The sequence below is a fragment of the Danio aesculapii genome, chromosome 6 (genome assembly GCF_903798145.1).
Source record: "Danio aesculapii chromosome 6, fDanAes4.1, whole genome shotgun sequence".
Taxonomy (NCBI): domain Eukaryota; kingdom Metazoa; phylum Chordata; class Actinopteri; order Cypriniformes; family Danionidae; genus Danio; species Danio aesculapii.
Window position 1 is genome coordinate 43,910,134 of NC_079440.1, and position 22,874 is coordinate 43,933,007.

Below are 22,874 nucleotides of genomic sequence, written 5' to 3' on the forward strand. Positions count from 1 at the left end.
ATTCCCAGAAACTGAGGCAGAGCTTTTTCTGAAACTCGATCTCAGTGCTGCGCTAGCTTGCATTCGTTTTCTACTGACGCAAATATGTAAATAACCTTTATATGCAATAATATGTTAGAGAAAATCTAAATCAATCTGAATTATTTTAGCGGTCGCACAGCAAAAAAGGAATCTATTCAATCAGATTCCAATTGAATCAGGAAACAGTTGGCATAAATACAAATAATAAATCAAACATTAAAGTATTTAAAGTTATTTATTATGTCATGTATAAAAAAAAATACAAAATGACTCGATCAAGGTTTAATGCTCATTTCCTACACATCGTTCCAGTTCACTCATTTGCAAAGTAAAAAAACACAGATTTATCTTGCATGCATCGTAGCCAATGAGCACGTCAGGTTATCAGTCTGTATTTGTAGGCTTTCTGTGTGTGTTTGTGGGCTAGCGTCGTGCTGCGAGCGGCAATGGGCCAGCTGTTTCGCAGAATGAGCGCATTACTTCCAGGGAGAGACGAGTGCAGGGCTGGGAGGGGGAGTTCTTAGAAAAGGCCTCAATAATTACCTTCAGCCTACTGCACCCTGACACTTACTGCGCACTGAGCACATACTCACAATCAATGCAATCTCACCACAACAAAACACACACACACACACATATACACATACACACTTACCAATTTAAAGGAAAGTCAGCGTCGAGGCTGTAACAGCAGTAGGTTGTGGCACAAAACAAATAGAGACCTGTGGAAGGTGGATTTCAGGAAGGAGCTTCTCGGTAGGATTGGCAGGTTTTTGTGCTTGCTGCATGCTGGGAAACTGGCAGGAGACTGGCTCTGTACCACATGCAATTTGGCTAAAGGCATTCTGAATGGGCAACTGCTGAAATCTCTTGCTCTACCATGCTGTGTTAAACAATCGTCTTGACTGTGTTCCTGCTTGGATTTTTCTGCGTCCTCGGTTTCAGCCATTTTCTTCATTCTTCTGTAAAATACAGAATCTCGGTCTGTGGATAAAAAATAATAATAATATTATAAAAAAAATAAAATGATTGATATTTTTTAAGTGCTATTTTATGGAGATAATTTTTTTAACACATTAAAGCTTTGATGTAATGACGACACATAATATTTCACAAAAAATATTCAGCTTTAAACTAGGTTAATTAGGTTAACTATAGGGATGTCCCGATCTGGGATGGGCAGTATTTATGATACATGTATTTCAAATATAATATATTTAAATGGTATTTTGTATTTAATTGGGTTTATGAAAATGGGTTAATATTTTATATCAAAATACTTTAGTGTCTTATTTTTTGTATTTTTATAATACTGCAAAATATTTTGTAGGAAGTCTCCATGATGACATCATAAAAATGAGGCCTCTGATTAGTGATTTTTCAGTTATTTGACTAAGCCTGAGATCAGAACAGAAACTTGACTAATATTGAAGAAGGTGGTCAATGCTTGGAGTATGGATGGAAATTATGCAACACACATAAAGAAAATAACAGACAAATGGCAGTACTTAATTTGGATCCTTAATTTGTTTCTTTAAATTCAACCCAAATTACAGGGTGTCCACGGGGTCTTAAAAACTCTTAAATTTCAAAAACTAAATTTTAGGCCATAAAAAAGTAAAGTCTTAAATTCACATAAATATTGTGTTGTAGGTCTTAAATCATTTTAAACTGGTCTTAATTTTAAGTCTAAAGTTACCCAATCGGCCCAAAACCAATCTAATCACCAACAATCTATCTAAATAATATAGGAAAAGAAATCTAAAACAATTCCACGTGATAATAACATATCCCTTTACACAATCTTCCATTTAAAAAAAAAACTATTTACAGAAGAAAGTGAGTGGACATAATATTTGTAGATAGGCATGAAACCTAAGGTTTTATAACAGAAATACAGTTAAAAGTTAAATAGGAGTCATACTCAATTCATTTGGACCAAAAGCAAAGTAATATACTGCATATATTTAGATTATTTGTGTAGTTTTCTTCATAATAAATATACTTTTAACAGTTAAACCTGTCATTTAAAAATAACCTAAAAGAAACATTATGTTTTTTGTTTTGACACATTAAAATATTTGGTTAAGAAATAACTACATTTGTTTTTTCCAATTCCATTGGTCCAACTAGGCCATTACAAAAAATCCTTAATGTTTAGCCTCGTATAAGTCTAAAATCTTATTCATAATGGTCTTAAAAAGTCTTAAATTTGACTCGATGAAACCTGCAGAAACCCTGATATAAGTTGTTTACAACCACCTAACTTAAAAAAAAGTATATCCAAGGAATCATCTCTGATTTTTTTTCAGGGTACAATACTTCATTGGCTCTTTCAAATGCCAGGTTGTGCATTTTAGAGTACAATTGCAAATATACATGATTTTTCTGAAATCATGTTTTTATATTAACTTTTCAAGATTTCAACAGCAAAAACCTTTTGTAATAATATTTAATATGGCAAAACATTAAAATAACCTCTTCATATATATTATCCTTTTAAAAGACTGTTAAGAAATGATGTCAATTTTACTGGCCACACAATGGATGTAAACAAAAGAGATATAGAACTATGTTTCAACTCATTATCTACATTAGATGGTTTTTACAATGGTTAAAAAGATCATCTTCAAGACAGGAATTTCTGCATGGAATTTGAACAAAACTTGTAGTAAAATCACTATAAGAGAAACAAAAGTTTATGAATACAGGAATTGAGGTAAATGAGTTGGCAGAGAAGCCAACTGAAACTTGCTAAGAGAAATGCCATTGCTGTCAAACAATGTTTACTTCACTGAGTCAGTTTAATGATGAAGGGATTGACCGAATAGTCCTATTGATGAAAGGTTTGCAAAGAAATGTACAAAATACATGTTTTTTATTTTGATACTTGTTGCGGCTGCTGTATTTTGTCGAGAAATTTGGTATTTTATTTTAAAATACATTTCAATGTATTTTTGCCCATCCCTGGTCCCGATTCAGTTTATTTTTTGCCTCCGAGTCATTTGATTTTGACTGTCTACCGATTTCGAAACCCGATCCGATACTTCTATATTACATAAAAAAAGAAATAAAGAAGAGTGAAGAAACAGATCCAGGATGTTCCTTATTTTTCATTGAATTCACCCTATTTTAACATTCAACAACAGAGCACTTCTGTGAGGTAGCTTGCACGATCAAGTAATTAGTAACATAAATTCTACCCTTTGGTGCAACAGTAAATGTATATATATATATATAAAAAAAACTAATATAAAAACAAACAGCACCTCAAATTAAAATACCTGGCAGGCAATTCCAAGTTTACATATCTCACAGTTTGCTATGGCAATGTTGTCGTCATCAACCTTATAATACCTCCAGACCGCAGATGTACTCGTGCTTTCCCCTTCAAGCTGCTTCCATGTTCTACTTTGCTGGCATTTAACCAATCTTACTATCAAAAAATGATTGATATTTTCTCTATTGTCTCTGCAACAAAGTGATGTCATGCCGCATGCGTTGCTGTTTCTGTGTGAAGTATAACTCTGTGCCACTGCATAACTATGGATGTGTTAAAACAATAATGAGAATATATACATATATATTCGAGTCCTGATCGGGAGGTAATGGCCAATTCCGGTCGAGTCTGAAACCGCGTGATTGTGCCTGATTTCCGATTACATGATCGGATCTGCACATCCCTAGTTATTTAGGCAAGTCACTGGAAAACAGTGATTTGTTTAGTAACCACAATCGGATACACATGCGCTGAGATGTGTTTGACCAGGCTGTGGATTAAAGCTAATAATGTTGTAAATAATGTTCAATTGCTTACACGGACATCTTTTTGCTTTACAAGACCCCAGTGTGTCTCGTTTGTATGCATTTATTTTTTATCTAAAAAACATATCACTATTCGCCAACATTATAAAATAAGGTAAAAATCGTTGTTAATGTTCTACTGAAAAGAAATTCTGGACAAGTTCATGCTCTTAACTTTGTGGGAACAGTTTAGGGATGATCCCTTCCTTTTCAAACCTTGACTGAGCATGACAAATCAAACTTCATAAAGACATGGATGAGTTAGTTTGGTATGGACTGGCCTGCACAGAGTCGTGAACTCAACCTGATAGAACAACTTTGGAATAAATTATACAGAAGACTGTGAGCCAGAACCTCTCATTCAACATCTCAGTGCCTGATCTCACAAAATTCCGATAAACACACTCTTAAACCTTGTGGAAAGCCTTCCCAGATAAGTTGAAGCTGTTCCAGCTGCAGAAGCCATGGCTATTGATTTAGACTCATTTGTATGCGTTTATTTTTTTTATCTAAAAAAACGGTCACCATTCACAAACATCATAAGATAAAGTAAAATCATCTTTAATTTTCTACTGAAGTTCATGCTCTTAACTTTGTGGGAACAGTTTAGGGATGATCCCTTCCTTTTCAAACATGACTGAGCATGACAAAGCAAACTTCATAAAGACTCGGATGAGTTAGTTTGGTATGGACTGGCCTGCACAGAGTCCTGAACTCACCCTGATAGAACAACTTTGGAAAAAATACAGAAGACTGTGAGCCAGAATTTCTCATTCAACATCTAAGTGCCTGATCTCACAAAATTCCGATAAACACACTTAAACCTTGTGGAAAGCCTTCCCAGAAGACTTGAAGCTGTTCCAGTTGCAAAGGGTGAGCCAACCTCATATTAAACTCTACAAATTAAAATTGTGATGTCATTAACGCTCCTGTATGCAAAGGCAGATGTCCCAAAACTTGTATGCATTGTCAAATTACACACAACAAACAATTAAAACAAAAATACATCTACTACAGAAATGTTCTCAAAAAAATTCCTAAAAAATCCCCCCCCATCAGAACACGGAACAATAATAAGCTTATAACTTTCCACGAAAAACAAATACCTGAGTACATATTTGCTCTTTGCTGTTGAGCAAGAAATTCCGCATTACTCATGAAATCTCACTGTAACTGGACTCCAAGAACAAACATTCATAGAACGAAAACCTATCACACCCAAATATTTGTTTCTGCAAATCTGCCAAACAAGTATAGCAGAGCTTCAATGAAAAATACAGGAAACAACAAAAACAGGGCAGGTCACATTAACTGAAGCTCCTGACCTGTTACTGAGGTCACAGCAGCTTTCCAGATAAATGAACCCAGGCATGGTCTCCTTCACCAGCTGCTGGATGACTGGAGGATGACATGAGGAAACTTCCAGGTAAACCCGCCTGGACACATAAAGACAAAGCCATTACAAAAAAAAAATGTGTTAGAGAGGAATACCACGTAAACAATCTTGTAAGCAGTTAGCCGTGAAGAACAGTAGTGTGAGACGGAAAATCTGAAAGCTAATGCTAGGTTAACCACACTCAATGGAGCTTCCCAGTATCTGTGAAAGGACAGCATGTGTCACTTCTGCGAAAGAAACAAGTCTTGAGTGGACACAAAATAAGACACCCAGAGGGAAATCTGAAACCCTGTATAGACCGCTACAGGTTCATAGAGAGCAATGGCATGCAATGTTCTCTTTATCACTCATCTGTTAAGACAATGCAGTAAATAAAAGTGTTTTCATGCATATGTCAGCTTTGGGGCTTTTGGGCTTTGTTTATTTCTCAGTCTAATGGAAAGAACATCCTAAATACACCAATAAGTGTTACTTTAAGTGTTCTCACGATTTCAAATACAGATTTTTTAAACATAATTCTTTTAAAATAGTTTTTTCCCCTCATAAATCTTCTTAGTTTTACGCAATTCTGTAGATTTTTACAGAGATATGTTCATACAGAATTTGCCTGATATTGTAGCTCTCATTCTAGTTTTCAGACAAATTTTATGTGTATTTTCTGAATTATGCAGTAATAACAGTCATCCACTAAATTCCCTCAGTAAAACTCTTTGACGCTAATACGAAACTAAATAAAATATTAGAATGAAACAAGAAGTTTGAAACCAGAATTCGTCAATTGTTCAGATTTCTGTGCAAGAAGTGTATGCAAATTAGTGCATATTTAAAGGGGTAATCAGCACATTACGCTAATCAATTTTAAGATATTTTTGGCTTTTTTTTTTAAATCTAATGGAAAGAACATCCTAAACACAGCATTAAGTGTTACATTCTCTAGATTTTAATCCCAGTACAGATTTTTAAATGTCATTCTCTTCAAATTAGGGTTTTTTTTTCTCCATAAATTTTCCAAATTCTCCAAAATTCAATTCTATATTCTGAGGATTTATACACAGAGATTTATTCATACATAATTTGCCTGATTTTATAGGTTTTGTTCTATTTTTCAGACAAATTTAATGTGTATTTTCTGAATTATACAGTAATAAAAGTCATCTTCAAACTCCTCTTAGTAAAACCATTTGAGTCTAATATGGAAATAAATAAATAAAATATTAGAACGAAACAAAAAGTTTTAATTTGTCAATTGTTCAGAAGTGCATATTATTCTGTGCAACTTGGTGCATATTTAAAGGGGTGGTTAATCAGCACATTACGCTAATCAATTTTAACCTTTGGGGTTTTTTGGCTTTGTTTTTTTTTCACTCTGATGGAGGGAACATCCTAAATATACCGTTACACCAGTGTTACTTTAAGTGTTCTCAAGATTTCAATTACAAAACAGATTTTAAAATGTCATTCTCTTCAAAATTGTGTTTTTTCTCTCATACACCGAGCAAAAGTCAATACATTTACACAATTCTTAGTTTTACACAATTTTGTATTCTGAAGATTTATACACAGATTTGTTCATACATAATTTGCCTGATTTCATAGATTTCATTCTAGTTTTCAGACAAATTTAATGTGTATTTTCTGAATTATGCAGTGATAAGAGTCATCCCCTAAATTCCCTCAGTAAAACGCAACGATGTCAATACGAAACTAAGTAAAACATTAGAATAAAACAAGAAGTTTAGTGCATGTTAAGGTGCACTCCTTGAAAATTATTTTTTTTTTGGCCCACGCTTGCATTGAATAATGTACTGACACAACTCTGATAGCAATAAGCAATTAAAATAATAATGATAGCCTATGGATAAAAGGTCAACCAGGTGGTTACGATGCCGGTTAAAGGGTTAAAGGGGTGGATAATCAGCAGTTACTATTATCAATTATAAATTTGCAGATTTTGTGCTTTTTGACTTTTTTTCTCAGTCTAATGGAAAGAGTATCTTAAATACACCATTAAGTGTTACTTTAAGTGTTCTCTAGATTTCAATTACAATACAGATTTTAAATGTCATTCTCTTCAAATGAGTTTTTTTCTGTCATGCACTGAGCCATACATTTAAAAAATTCTTAATTTTACGCAATTCTGTATTCTGAAGATTTATACACAGAGATATGTTTATACATAATTTGCCGGATATTGTAGCTCTCATTCTTGTTTTCAGACCAATTTAATGTGAATTTTCTAAATTACTCAGTGATAAAAGTCATCTCTTAAATCCCCTCAGTAAAACTCTTTGAATCTAATATGGAAATAAATAAAAAATATTAGAATGAAACAAGAAGTTTTAATTCATCAAGGTGTTCGTTTAAAGAGGTGGTTAATCAGCATGTTACATTAATCAATTTTAAGATTTTGGCCTTTTTGGCTTTGTTTTTTTTCAGTCTGATGGAGGAAACATCCTAAATACACCATTAAGTGTTACTTTAAGTGTTCTCTAGATTTCAATTACAATAAGGATTTTTTACAATTCTGTATTCTGAAGATTTAAACAAAGAGATTTGCTTATACACAATTAGCCTGATATTTTAGATTTCATTCTAGTTTTCAGACAAATGTGGTGTATGTGTGTATTTTCTGAGTTAAACAGTGACAACATGTATATATATGTCAAAAGGGCTGTCAAAATGAATGGTTTCTTTGGTGCATCGCGATGCAGACACGGACAATTCAGTATCGATTCAGTAACCGGTTATTACATATTGACATCATTTATCTCATATACGCTATGTCACGGTAGTATACTATGGCGAGGGAGCCGAGCGCAAGTAATTAAAATGCAGAAACTCTTTGCTGGACAGCCTTTCATTGACACTGAAGTTACAGCAAAAGACTTCTATGGGGAAAATGAAAGTAAACTTTATTTCTCTCTCTTTCTCTCCCTCTCTCACTGTGGCCTGTTTCCTCTCAGCTGTTACAGTGATACTCATGCAGAGTGAGTTTCCTCCACTGCGTCTATCATGGATCAGCTGTGATTGCTGCGTCTGTTTATCAGTGTCACTTATCACAGCCCTTTCTGTTGATCGCGTGACCAATCGTAGGCGTTTAAAAACTCGCTCGACAATGCTCAAAAAGCAAGCGGGATAATATTTACATTTGTTTATTTGCTTCAAATGCTCATGTCGTTCTGTGCATGCACTTGAGTTTTGTTTGATGCAGAGTGTTCTCTTTGAGCGGGTAAAATGAAAGGTACAGTTCATATATATGACTGCATGTATTAAAGGACAAGATTGTATTACAAATACATATAAAATGTATTTTAAAAATAATACAGGAATTCTTGTGCAGTGAAGCAAAATATAAAATTCTGTATGAAAAGCATCGTCAATGCACTGTGATACTGAATTAATAATCGTAAACGAACCGAACTGTGAGACCAGTGTAGGTTCACACCCCTAATAAATACATATATGCATTTAAATGTATGATTCGTAATGTAATAATTCAACTGGTAATAAAAATTAGTTCATATTTTAGCCTTTTCATGCATACGGAGTTTGACATCACCTTACACAAGACAGGTTCTGCAAGTGTCGTCACTAAATTCTATAACTCATAATTGTGTGTGCATGCATGTGTGTGTGTCAAGAGTGATAAGGGTGGGGTGGAACATTACTGGGAGAATGTTCTGGTTCCTGGCATATACTGTTATCTACACAGAACTGTGTAGCACTCAATTCCCTGAAGCGTTTAAGATATGCTGGGAAAGCTTCTTAGCCAGATTATACCATACTATTTATACTGCATTTGGCTAAAAGGCTGCTTCTCTATTCATTCAGAGACGCTGCCAGACCACATTGATGATTTTAGACAAACACACACACACACAAACAGACGCGTGTTTCTTCACTCACCCTTGTTTTGTTAGAAGCTTGGAAGCCAGAGCCAGAATGGGACGGATCACAGAGAGGCCATCTAACCCCCCATCCAGCGCAGCGTGGTCTTCAAAGCTGCCAGAGAAGAGATGAAACTGGTGTAAATGAGTTTAACAAAGGCTAACATTTACTTGTTATTACTTTTACTTGTTATTTAATTTTTTTTTATTCTTAGTTCATGTTCACTCACAGTGCGTTAACTAACATGAACGTCAACAAGTATGAATTTGGATTTTAAGTATGTACCTGTATTAGCAAATGTTAAACTATGATTAATAAATGCTGTACAAGTATTATTCATTATTAATGTTATTAAATACATTAACTAATTGTAATAAGTGATAATATAATATAATATACATATACACATATGCATAAATTATTAAAACTTAATGTTTTCCTTTTAATGAACTAAACCTGGGTGTCAGCAGCATCAGCCACAAAAAAAACACCAGTTTAATAGTAAATTTAGTAAATAAATAAAAAACATTTATAATATTTAATACAATTATTCATTTACAATGTGCCAAAAAGACCTCACCTGAGTATCTCTGCCTGTAAAGTCTCCATGTCCTGACTGAGTATGTAGGGAGGGTTGCTGACTATAAAGTCAACAGGGTTGCATTTGCTTAGTATCACATCTGCATCTGAGGAAAAAACAAAGAAAAAAAAAACATTTATTCTGTCATATATGTAACAGATTTTGCACTGGTGTAGCTACATTACCAAATTAGAAATGATAATTCAATGGCCAGTCAGAAAATATAATAACATGAATGTAGAAATACACTTACTGCCCACTTTATTAGGTACACCTGTCCAACTGCTCGTTAACGTTAATTGCTAATCAGCCAATCACAAGGGAGCGACTCAATGCATTTAGACATGGTCATTTAGACATGCTGCAGTTCAAACTGAGCATCAGAATGGGGAAGAAAGGTGATATAAGTGACTTTGAATGTCTCCTGGTTGTTGGTACCAGACGGGCTGGCCTAGTATCTCAGAAACTGCTGATGTACTGGGATTTTCACACACAACCATCTCTAGGGTTCACAGCGAATGGTCCGAAAAAGAGAAAATATTCAGTGAGTGGCAGTTCTGTGAGCGCAAATGCCTTGTTGATGCCAGAGGTCAGAGGAGAATGGCCAGACTGGTTCCAGCTGATAGAAAGGCAACAGTAACTCCAATAACCACTTGTTACAACCAAAGTATGCAGAAGAGCATCTCTGAATGCACAACACGTCAAACCTTGAGGCAGATGGGCTACAGCAGCAGAAGACCATACTGGGTGCCACTCCTACAATTTGCACTTTACAATTTCTACAGCGACGTTCAGATGGTAGGGTCAGAATTTGGCATCAACAACATGAAATCATTGATCCCTCCTGCCTTGTATCAATGGTTCAGGATGGTGGTGATGTAATCGTGTGGCGGACATTTTCTCGGCCCATTAGTACCAATTGAGCATGGTGTCAATGCCACGCCTATTGTTGCTGTATTGTTGCTGACCATGTCCATCCTTTTAGGACAACAGTGTCCCCATCTTCTGATGGCTACTTCCAGCAGGATAACTCACCATGTCATAAAGCGCAAATTATCTTAGACTGGTTTCTTGAACATGACGATGAATTCACTTTACTCAAATTTCCTCCACAGTCACCAGATCTCAATCCAATAGAGCACCTTTGGGATGTGGTGGAACGGGAGATTCGCATCATGGATGTGCAGCCGACAAATCTGCAGCAACTGTATGATGCTATCATGTCAATATGGACCAAAATCGCTGAGGAATATTTCCAGTACCTTGTTGAATCTACGCCACAAAGGATTAAGGTAGTTCTGAAGGCAAAAGGGGGTCTAACCCGGTACTAGTAAAAGGTACCTAATAAAGTGGCAGGTGAGTGTACATACTAGCAATGTCTGGAATTTATTTAGCTGATAATTTATAAACTACCATTGAAATGTTTGTCATAAAGAAAACTATTTTTAAATAAATGAACACTTTTATTGAACAGGAATATATTATATTCAGTTGAACTTTTGTTAAAAAAAATTCTTTTTAAAACATTTCCCAAATGATGTTTAACAAAGCAAGGAATTTTACACAGTATTTTCTATAATATTTTTTCTTCTAGAGAAAGTCTTACTTGTTTTATTTCGGCTCTTATAAAGCAGCCATATATATATTTTTAAAAACCATTTTAAGGTCAATATTATTAGCCCCCTTAAGCAATATTATTATTCGATTGTCTACAGAACAAACCATCATTATACAATGATTTGCCTGATTAACCTTGTTAAGCCTTTAAAATGGCACTTTAAGCTGAATACTATTATCTTGAAAATTATCTAATAAAATATTATGTACTGTCATCATGGCAGAAATTGAACAAAGGAGGGCTAATAATTCTGACTTCAACTGTCAATCAAAATAATCGACAGTAAAGATATTCAGTTACAAAACATCTTTTAAAAAAATTGCATAGTCATCAATAAATCCAAAAAATCATCATGACTTCCTAATGATCAAGTGACGCTAAAATACGTGACAAGCAAAAATCAAAATCACACTTGTGAAAGGAAATATTACAGAATAAACAGTACTAGGTGCTATTTGAATGTGTCTACAATACAATGATAGCATTTGGTTCTCATGTATATATACTGTACACAAACCCACATGACATCTGCAGCAGGCTTGTAATAAACACTGTCAAAAGGCCTCCATTTATGACTGCCAGCTCGACACTCATATAGATCATTAACCAACCATTTCAGCAGAAGCGCCTTTTACAACGTTTATACAGTAAGCCGAGAGCAATGGTTAAAGAGAAAACAGAGCCTAAATGAATGTGGGTAGGTCACAGAGAGTTAAAAATCGTCTGTTTAGCATTGACGAGGGCTGTTTTTAATGCCATCTAGCGGGAAGAGAAGCACAAGCTTTAACAGGAAAAGCCAGATAAATCCCAGGAATTAGCAGAACATTTCCATGTCACTACCTTAGAGGCTCTTCTAGGATTTGGGATGGACTGTCTGGCTCTCGATTATCTGCTAGCATTGTAGTTGAACTAATGTTAAATCAATTGTGAAGGCTGTCACAATGAGGCTATAAATTCTTCTCACTGTCTTCGCACAATCGGACGTTTCGTGGCAGCGATTTAAATATGGGAACATGTAAAATAAATCTGAGGCTAAAAAATGGAAAGGGAGGGGATTATAGTGTGGAAAATTCAAGGCAAATTTAGGCGATCAGGCAAATTAGATAAAACAACTGACTAATAGTTAGCATCATGTATTTCCTGTTGAGTGATTGCTTTAAGAAATGCAAGCTTTTTACATACAAGTTATGTTTAGATATGGAAATGAGGCATTATTTTATTCAATATGTGCTCATTTTCATACATTTCTAATTAAAATCTCAACACTAGAAGAATTCTTGTTTTATTTTTTTGTATCCTGGCATATTATTATAATATATTTTTATATATTATTTACCTTTTTCTACACGTTCTGGATTTTCATGTTTAATTGTTTTGTATGTCCAATGTAAAATAGCTCTGTGTACCATACATCTGTAAGTAAATGTGGGTTACTCTATGCAATAAAAATATTAAAAGATTTTGAGAATCGCTTTTATCACTCCATAATTCAGAAAATACCACAAACAGGCAATAAATAATTTAATTGAAAAGAATAAAATTGACACATTTAGCTTTGGAATAAATTGGTATTATTATGTATAATCAGGCCAATTATGTATGAACAAATCCATCTGTTAAAACCTTCATGACGATTTCAATAAATCTGTGAAGTTTTATGGCTCAGTGCAGAAGAAAAAACTGAATTTAAGCTTTAAAAATATGAATAATAAAAATCTACAGACACAAATAAATAAAGTGTGATAAAAGAAAAACAAAACGGAAATGTTTTCCTTAGATTAGTCTAAAACAACACTTATAAAAGCCCAAAATCTCAATATTGACTGGTGCCTGCAGTCAGCGTCTTGCCTTTAGTGCAAATATTTAGTAAACAAACATTCAAGGAGAGTGGTATGTGTAGAACTGTGTAAAGAATTAATGACATTCAATTTCTACAGAAACACGCTGAGCTTTCTGAGGAACTGTGAGCTTGGATTACACGCAGCTCTGCTTGTGACTCACAGACAAACACAGACAAAAGTCAAGGAAATGGAACAATTAGAAATGCTCCCTTTTGTTTCCTCTCCTTTCACCAAACAGCTAAAATGCTTTTTTAAATTACACCTCAGGACTGGCAACAACATCAAAGAATTAGTGAGAAACAGCAAAGATCAATATAACACGTAAAGCACATCTAGTTTCAGCTAAGAAATATTTCCGTTGTCAGCTTTTGCTTAATCAAATCTGTCAGTGAACAGAAAGTCTCATTTAATTATGTTCCATCTACTCTGATTATCATTCAGATCGCAAAGGGTTGCTAAATATTTCCTTTTTTTAAAGATACACTCATTCAGCCAATTTCTGGGTCTGGCAGGAGCACTTTTAGATTAGCTTAGCATAAATCATTAAATCGAATTAGACCATTAGCATCTCACGCAAAAAATGTTTGCAAATTTTTTTCTATTTAAATCTTGACACTTCTGTAGTTAAATTATGTACTAAGACCAACAGAAAATAAAGAGTGACTATTTTCTAGAGCGATATGACTAGAAACTATAGTCTCATTCTGGCGTAATAATCAAGGAACTTTGCAAATGTACCATGGCTGCAGTAGGAACATTGATATTATGCAGTGCCTAAAAATAGGATTGTAAATTGAGGCAGCATGGTGGCGCAGTGGGAAGCAGAATCGCCTCACAGCAGGAAGGTCTCTGGTTCGAGCCTTGACTGGGTCAGTTGGCATTTCTGTGTGGAGTTTGCAAGTTCTCCCCGTGTTCACGTGGGTTTCCTCCGGAAGCTCTGGTTTCCCCCACAAGTCCAAAGACATGCGCTATAGGTGAACTGAGTAAACTAAATTGTCCGTGGTGTATGTGTGTGAATGAATATGTATGGTTGTTTTCCAGTGATGGGTTGCAGCCGGATGGGCATCTGCTGCGTAAAAATCATATGCTGGATAAGTTGGCGGTTCATTCCGCTGTGGTGACCCCAGATTAATAAAGGGACTAAGCCGAAAAGAAAATGAATGAATGATTGTAAAATGAGCCTAATAAAAATAGTGACGTGTTCCTTTAAGATGGTAATAGTTCTTGATAGCTCATTTCTGGTATTAACCACATTGTAACATCATTAAAGAACATGAGTAATATGATGAAATCAAAATATTTATTTTCTGTCAGCGTGAAACTAAAATAAGAGCCTGCAGGCTCAACACTGTAAATGCGTTATATTGCAGTTGTTATACAATAAACACTGTCCTAATATTTAACTACACCATTGTTAGGCTTGCAATAAAATGTTCTTTGAATCACCAACACATTAAAAGCTGTTAAAAATTAATCATCTTATAGTAGTTGATGACGTCAATTAGATAAGTTGACCAGAAATGTGACCCTGGACCGCAAAACTAGTCTTATGCTGCACGTTGCAATACATTGTATAGGTCAAAATAGTGGCTTTTAACGCAAAAAAAATCATAATGTAAAGACAATTTCCTACTGTAAATATAGCAAACCCCAACTTCTGATTAGATATTTGCATTGCTAATCACTTCATTTAAACAATTTTAAAGATGATTTTCTCAATATTTAGATTTTTTTAACCCTCAGATTTTAGATATTTAAATGGTTGTTTCTCATCCAAACATTGTCATACAGTTAAAGTCAGAATTATTAGCCCCCGTTTAAATTTTTTCAAAATATTTCCCAAATGTTTAACAGAGCAAGGAAATTTTCACAGTATGTCTGATAATATTTTTTCTTCTAGAGAAAGTCTTATTTGTTTTATTTTGGTTAAAATAAAAGCAGACAAAAGCAGTTTTAAATTTTTTAAACACCATTTTAAGGTCAAAATTATTAGCCCCATTAAGCTATATTTTGTTCGATAGTCTACAGAACAAACCATCGTTATACAATAACTTGCCTAATTATACTAACCTGCCTAGTTAACCTAATTAACCTAGTTAAGCCTTCAAATGTCACTTAAAGCTGTATAGAAGTGTCTTGAAAAATATCTAGTAAAATATTATTTACTGTCATCATGGTAAAGATAAAATAAATCAGTTATTAGAAATGAGTTATTAAAACTATTATGTTTAGAAGTATGTTGAACAAAATCTGCTGACCGTTAAGCAGAAATTGGGGGGAAAAATAAACAGGGGGGCTAGTTTTTCAGGGACTTCAATTGTATCTAAACAAACCATAAAGCAATGGAAAGCATATTTATTCAGCTTTAAGGTCTCAAAAATAATAATAAAGTTTACTTATAACTGGTTTTGTAGTCTAGAATCACAAGTGACACTTGCCTGACCTGCCATCAGAAACAGTGACTCTCTTTCATTATTTAAATCAGGACTCACAAAGTTAATTTGTATCTGCTCTAGGTGTGTATACTTTTAAACGATCCTTCTTGTTGTTTTATTTCATGTTTTTATTGTACTTGAGTTGCCAGAAAGGCAATAAAATGTATTATTATTATTTTTTGTACATTAGCCACATATAATAACTACTAAATATTAGTTTAAGAATTTCAGTGCTTTTTTTCTCCCCCCAAAACTATTTGCAGATCCCTCTTACCTTTAGCCACATCTAAATGATGAACCTCTAGTCTGTCCTGCAGACCTAGTCTACAACAAACAGAAGACGACACATATGGATATGTTAACATAATAAATCATCAGGTCATAAAGATCCACATATAGAAGTGCTATATAGTTGCCGATGCTAGTGGTCACCTGTTTGCATTTTCCATTGTTAGACATACAGCATCCTGGCTCTGATCCAAAGCAAATACCCTGAGCTTAAAGAATGAAGGGTACAGATGTTACTGCACTACTCAGAAGAGCAAGATATCTGATTAAGAAAAAGACACAGTGCAAACCTGTGGAAGGCTGCGTAATAAACTAAGAGAAACGGCTCCAGATCCACAGCCCACCTCCAGACCCTGAAAATCCCCTCGAATAGACTCAAAGTCCTCTAGAATTAGACCAACTAGCTCCTGTATGAACATATGGAAAATAATGTTGGAAATAAAAGTTTTCAAACACACAGTCTCTGTGTTTATACAAAAAGACATGTCTATTTGAAGTCTACTCTTAGTTTGTTGCAAAAATTCAGACGTTCTGTGTGTGTGTGGGGGTGGGGGGGTTTACTTCTGTTTCGGGACGGGGTATGAACACGGGAGGCTTCATCTTCAAGGTCAAGTCTCTGAAGTCCCATTCCTCAATCACATACTGTACAGGCATCCTTAAAAAAATCATGTGCACATAAGTATGATAAAATGTCAAGAGGCATTTTTATGTCACGAGTACATGCATTAGATTGTTTTTTTCACGAATTAACTACTAAAGCTAATACCGGTCTAATTAATAAATATTTTGAGGATGAAATAATTCATTTGATCATTCTAATTCATTTGTATGGTGTAACTATTTAAATTCAATATATGGGGGTTGGGGGGGTTATAGTGCCCAGTGTTAACAAGCTTGCCCCCCTAAATTTGAACGTGTATTTTTGCGTCACAACTAAAACACCACGAAGAAGCGAGATCAGCCTTCGGTGGCAGACTGTGGAGGTATGACTAATGCCTCTCGCGCGCACTCGCTCTCTCTCTCTCTCTGCTTTCTCTTGACTTTTGTCAGTGACTGTGCTGCATGCAGCTCGTCAGAAGTTAAGCAAAATCAAAATGTCCACTGTTGATTATATTAGACTTCTGTTTTCTGTTTTAAAACGTTTAATACAGGAAGTCCTTAGCTATGCAGAGGCTATTATTAATCAGAAATTAAGTGTACATAGTTTTATGATAGGAAATGCAGTCTTGAATTTACAAACAGTAAGCAAGTACCAGAGAACAGATGTAACACATTGAACAAATGTAGTTTTCAGTCATCCTCATGTAAAAGTTATATTTAACTCGTTTTGTTTTCAGTAGTGACATAAAGCACGAGTCTTCAAACACATGATGAACTCATTTCTAATAATGACTATTTTGTATTTCCCATAGTGACAGTGCATAATATTTTACTAGTTATTTTGTAAGATAGTTGTATTCAGATTAAAGTGTAATTTCAAGACTAACTAGGCTATATTAACTAGGAAAGTTAGAATAGTTAGTCAAGTTATTGTATAACTGGTCTGTTGTGTAGATAATCAAAAAATAGAAACATTTCTTAAGGAGGCTAATAACACTGACCTTAAAATTGTTTTTTAAAATATTCTTATAGAGAAACTATAAGAAATAAGACTTATTGTGACTCCAGAAGAATTATTTTTGTTTTATAGGAAATACTGTGAAAATCTCCTTGGTTTGTTAAAGATCACATGGAATTGTTAAAGTATACAGGAGCAAAAATGTGCCTGGAGGTACTTGAATGTTAGAAATGTGTTATCCTACTACAAAGTTACTTGTTAAATTAATTGACATGGAAGATTATTTTGAGTTTAAGTTATTTAATTAGCTTGTTTAAAGACAGCAGAGTGATGCATAAACAAAATGAGTAGTTTGTGTGATGTATGTTAAAGTGTGCTCCCTAAAAGTACAAGTGGCCCCTGCCCGGTCCCCCCAGTTATTCTAGTCTAGAACCGCCACTGTCCATATAACATTGATAACACTTGCAGCTTAAATACTTACGTAAATAATTAAATAAACATACAAACCACTAGCTTTGAATTGCACTAGACACGAGTAAGCATTGATCAGTGAGTGGAATAAGTTAAAACTCCTCAGAAATGGATTAGTGTTAACTTTAGGAGAGTAAATGAATAACAAATAACATTTCAAAATGACTCGATTCAACAGAACTGTAATGAAGTTCTGTAAAATCCTTCTCATATGCATACAGAATCTTAATTATCTGTGAAAATCATAGAAAGCTTAAAGCTGTAATACCTTGTTAGGCGTTTGGAGCATAATTTCCACACAGTTTCTCTTTCTTTGTCAGTCAGGGTGTCTCGCAGTCTTTTCTTCTGAACACATTCCAGCTTTATGCAAAGAAAGACAAGGACGTGCCATCATGGAAATTGAAAGAAAAATGTTTCTGAACTGCTATTGAAAGTAACTTCTGAAATTACCTTGACATTTCATCAGATAAAACACTGAACGTTTGAACTGAAAATCCAAGCAATGATATTCGTATAAACAGTAAAATGCCTGAATACATTTTCAGCTGTACAATTCAGAAAACAAACACACCCACACACACATAATTGTCTAGCGATGCTGTGACCTACGGTTACACTTGGTCCTCACGATGCAAGAACATCAAGAACACTCAGAACACTCAGAACAAAACAAATGCTAATCAAACATGATTAATATATTCGTGAATGTTGCATTATAATACTAGTACTTTTTAAATTGAAGTGACAAAAATATAGAATAAACTAAACATAAAACAAATTAAAATTGAAGTAACTTTTTAATATGTATAAAAAATTTTTGTCAAATTATTTTTGATATTGTAATGCACTAATAAATGAATAATAAAGTAAAATAGGACATTTGATGAATAGAGTCCATATCTATATTTCCTAAATAATTCAGAATATTTATTCATTTTCCTTCAGATTAGTCCCTTTATTCAACAAGGGTTGCCACAGCAGAACGAACCACCAACTTATCCAGCATGTTTTACACAGCGCATGCACTTCCAGCTGCAACCCATCACTGGGAAACATCCATACACAGGGTTTCTGCAGGTTTCACCAAATTAAATTTAAGACTTTTTTATAATATCCCAGTTGGAAATGACTTTCACTAGCCCTATCAAAAATTATTAAAATTAATTAACTAAAAATATACTTTTTATTAATTTTCAAATGTATTCATTCACAAATCCTATAACCCTTACCAAAAATAGAACAAAACATAGCTATAAATTACTTCAGTCTACAATAATAATACTTTAATAATATAAAATATAGGTCAGGTCAGTATCCCCAGCAGTAAATAAATGGAGAACTTAAGCAAATGTTACTGCAAGGAAAGTAATTTAATGCTATTTTTTCAATAAAAAGTTAAATGTTTTATTGAGATGAATTGTTGGTGATTGTAAGGGTGTTAATGGACAGATTGGATAGCTATACATGAACAAATGAAAATTAAGACCTGTTATGAATATATTTAAGACCTACAACACAATATTTTAATAGATTTAGGGCTTTTTAAGACCTAAAATTTTACTTTTGAGATTTTCTTTTTAAGACCCCGCGGATGCCCTGCATGCAATGTCATTTACACTACGGCCAATTTAGTTTATTCAATTCACCTGTACAGCATGTTATTGGACTGTGGGGGAAACCGTAGCACCCAGAGGAAACCCAAACCAACACGGGGAGAACATGTAAACTCCACACAGAAATGCCAACTGACCCAGTCGGGACTCAGCGACCTTCTTGCTGTGAGGTGACAGTGCTTCCCACTGAGCCACCATGTCGCTCTAATTCTGAATATTTTAAAATAATTCCATTGAAACCAACCAATACATTTAAAATCTTTTAAATCCTTTTAATATATATTTTTGCTCATTGCAAAATAAAATTGGATCACTGTCTTAATATATTGCATTAATATTTGTAACATAGGCCTAATACATACATGTAATATAATATACAGGTATATTCCAAAAAATTTGAATATCAAGGGAAAATTCATTTATTTCAATAATTTTGTTACAAAAAGTCAAACTTGTGTGTTAAATTAGTTCACGACACATGAAATGAAATATTTTAAGCCTTCGTTTGTTTCAATTTGAATGATGATTATAGATTAAAGATGAAAAAACTCAAATCCAGTATTTCACAATATTAGAATATCATGACAAAGTTCAACATTGTAGGCTCCCTGCGTCTCAATCTAGTCCACTAATTAATGCAAAGCCTTGAAATTGTCTCAGTCTGGCTTAGTGGGCTTCATAATCATAGGGAAGGTTGCTAACTTGACAGTTGTGCAGAAGACCATTATTGGAACCCTCCATAAGGAGGAAAGGTCGCTGTTGTGCCGGGAGCCGCAACCCTGCCGTAAAATGCACCCTCCTCTGAACTGGGCATCTATTAACTGAAATTGATTAATAATAATAATAATAATAATAATAATAATAATAATAGAGGTAGGACACTAATGAGAGTGACTGAAGTGAGTTTCAGGGATGAAATCCTTCCCTTACAGAAAATATATAAATAAATAAATATATAAATAGATTGACTTTAAATACAATACCGATGAGATTAAGTAAATTGTTTAATGTGTGGTTTACTTTAAAACAGTAACAACAATTTAATGTGTTCCATGTAGGCTAAATGTCTGTTTAAAACTCACCAAAAAGCCTAATTTTAGGCTACACTACAGTCAATATTATTATTTTATTTACTTGCAAACCTAATGCATTTGTGTTTTACTTCTTGTTCTTGCTTTATCCATCAAAATAATAATCATTTTACATTTAAATCAATTATGGCCTTCGATTTTTTTTTAAATGTAGATTGAGAATGTTAATGAAAGTCTATAAGGGGGTGCATTTTGCAGCAGGGGTGCGTTTCTCTACACAACAGTCTCAAAAGGCATTTGCAAAAGAAATTGGATGCTCTCAGAGTGCAGTATCTAAGTATATTAATAGAATGTTAAAAGGAAGAGAAAAAATGTGCACAAGTATGACCGCAGTCTTGAGAGGATTATTAAGCAAGGGCAAATAGAAGCATCTGTGCGGGGCTGAAGAGAAAGGGTACTGGTCTATTACCCAATGGTCCCAAGTCTTCTTTTCAGATGAAAGCAAATTTTGTATTTCATTAGGAAATCATTCAGTCTGAAGGAAGAGCGGAGAGACACAAAAGTCAAGCTGCTTAAAGTCCAGTGAGAAGTTTCCACAGTCAGTGATGGCTTGGAGAGCCATGTCATATGCTGGTGTGGGTCTATTGTCTTTTATCAAGTCCATAGTCACCGCAGTTTTATACCAGGACGTTTCAGAGCACTTCATGCTTGCTACAAACAAGCTTTTTGGAGATTTTATTTTCCAGCAGGACTTGGAACCTGCACACAGTGCCAAAGCTACCAGTACCTGGTTTAATAGCCATGGTATCCCTGTTCTTAATTGGCCAGGAAACTCACCCGATTAAAACCCCGTTGAAAATCAATGGGCTATTGTCAGGAGGAAGATGAGGGAACAAAGAAACTTGGGAGTACCATAACACCTTAACTGTTGTCAAAGGCTGGTCGCCTCCATGCCACACCGCCTTTATGCTGTAATTAGTGCAAAACGAGGCCCAACAAAGTACTGAGGACATAATCAGTACATTAACACACTTTTTCAGAAGGCCAACATGTGTTTAAGATCCTTTTTTTGTTAGTCACATGAAATATTCTAATTTTGTGAAATACTGGATTTGGGTTTTTGTCATCTTTAATCGATAATTATTACAATTTAAACAAATGAAGGCTTGAAATATTTCACTTTGTGTGTGGTGAAATAATATAACACACAAGTTTCATTTTTTTGTAACAAATAATTGAAATAAATGGACTTTCCCTTGATATTCTAATCTTTTAGAACTTACCTGTGTAATATAATTACGTATTGGAACAATAAATGCATCATAGGGTTAAAACAAATATATAAATTAGAAATGACGAAGATTTGTTTGTAATATGGCAGAATTGGACAAATCAACAGTCCTAGTTTGGGGCTTTTCTGATATACAAAGTACACACAAAATGAGACATAAAAAGTTTATCTTTTACATTGAACTAGAAAAATATTAATACAAATAAAATAAGAAAATAACTATGGTGAGAGAAAACTCACCGTTTTCTCGCCAAGTACATGAGATATGATGTACTGACTGGAGAGCAGAGGCTCCGAGATGCGGTGTAGGCTGAAGTGTTGAGCCCACAGACTGACCGCGCGCTCGGCTGTGATGCTGCACTCCGCCGGTGGAGCAACTGCGCCCTCTACTGCACTACTACAGCAAAACAACCGCACAACATCACACTGTAAAATAAAACAAGACAACACGGCACATCATCAACTGTACATAAACACACATTTATACACACGTTCTGTGATTAACCAATGAGTACTAGAGAGCGAGCGTTATTAAAATACACAGGGGATCAATCAAACATTTACCCTCTGTTTTAACAATCCACTCTTTCTGTGCATAAATCGACGAAGAAACCACGTGGTCTTGAAAGTCATCGCTCCGAACTGTACACTAATCTAGAAAGAAGCTAAATTCTGAGCTGCTAAGAATACCTGGTTATAACGTAACCTGCATGTTTTCGTCCTTGGAGGCAACCATGTGCTGCGAGTGTTCGAATTGTTCTTTTGAGTCGGATCGCAAAAGGATTCATTTGAATGATTTCTTCACGAATCGGGCTGAATCGCTGTTGCAGTTCAGTTGAAGCTTTGCTGTTTTTAAAATTGTTCGTCCGATTAAACATATATTTTCATCATTAATAGTCAAGTATGTCTGCGAGGAGATTAAAAAACTAAAGATTATGGAGTTATGAACGAAGAAAGAGGTATTTAAATAATTATATTTGAGATATTTTATGGGGCGAAAAGCCTGAAGAAAGCAATAAATGTCTCTTTCACGGCGGTT

The 22,874-nt window shown here is 34.5% G+C and overlaps 1 protein-coding gene across 1 annotated transcript; it reads right to left on the bottom strand.

Annotated features, from left to right (window-relative positions):
* Nucleotides 1–241: 241 nt before the first annotated feature.
* hemk1 (HemK methyltransferase family member 1) lies at nucleotides 242–22,584 on the bottom strand. Its single transcript, XM_056460335.1, has 11 exons — nucleotides 22,400–22,584; nucleotides 22,076–22,261; nucleotides 18,169–18,260; nucleotides 16,433–16,526; nucleotides 16,162–16,278; nucleotides 16,016–16,080; nucleotides 15,858–15,907; nucleotides 9,690–9,795; nucleotides 9,128–9,223; nucleotides 5,151–5,261; nucleotides 242–1,005 (listed from the first exon to the last, which is right to left on the bottom strand). The coding sequence occupies exons 1-11, from the start codon at nucleotides 22,466–22,468 to the stop codon at nucleotides 963–965; spliced, it is 1,029 nt and encodes a 342-aa protein (XP_056316310.1). The 5' UTR covers nucleotides 22,469–22,584; the 3' UTR covers nucleotides 242–962.
* Nucleotides 22,585–22,874: the final 290 nt, after the last annotated feature.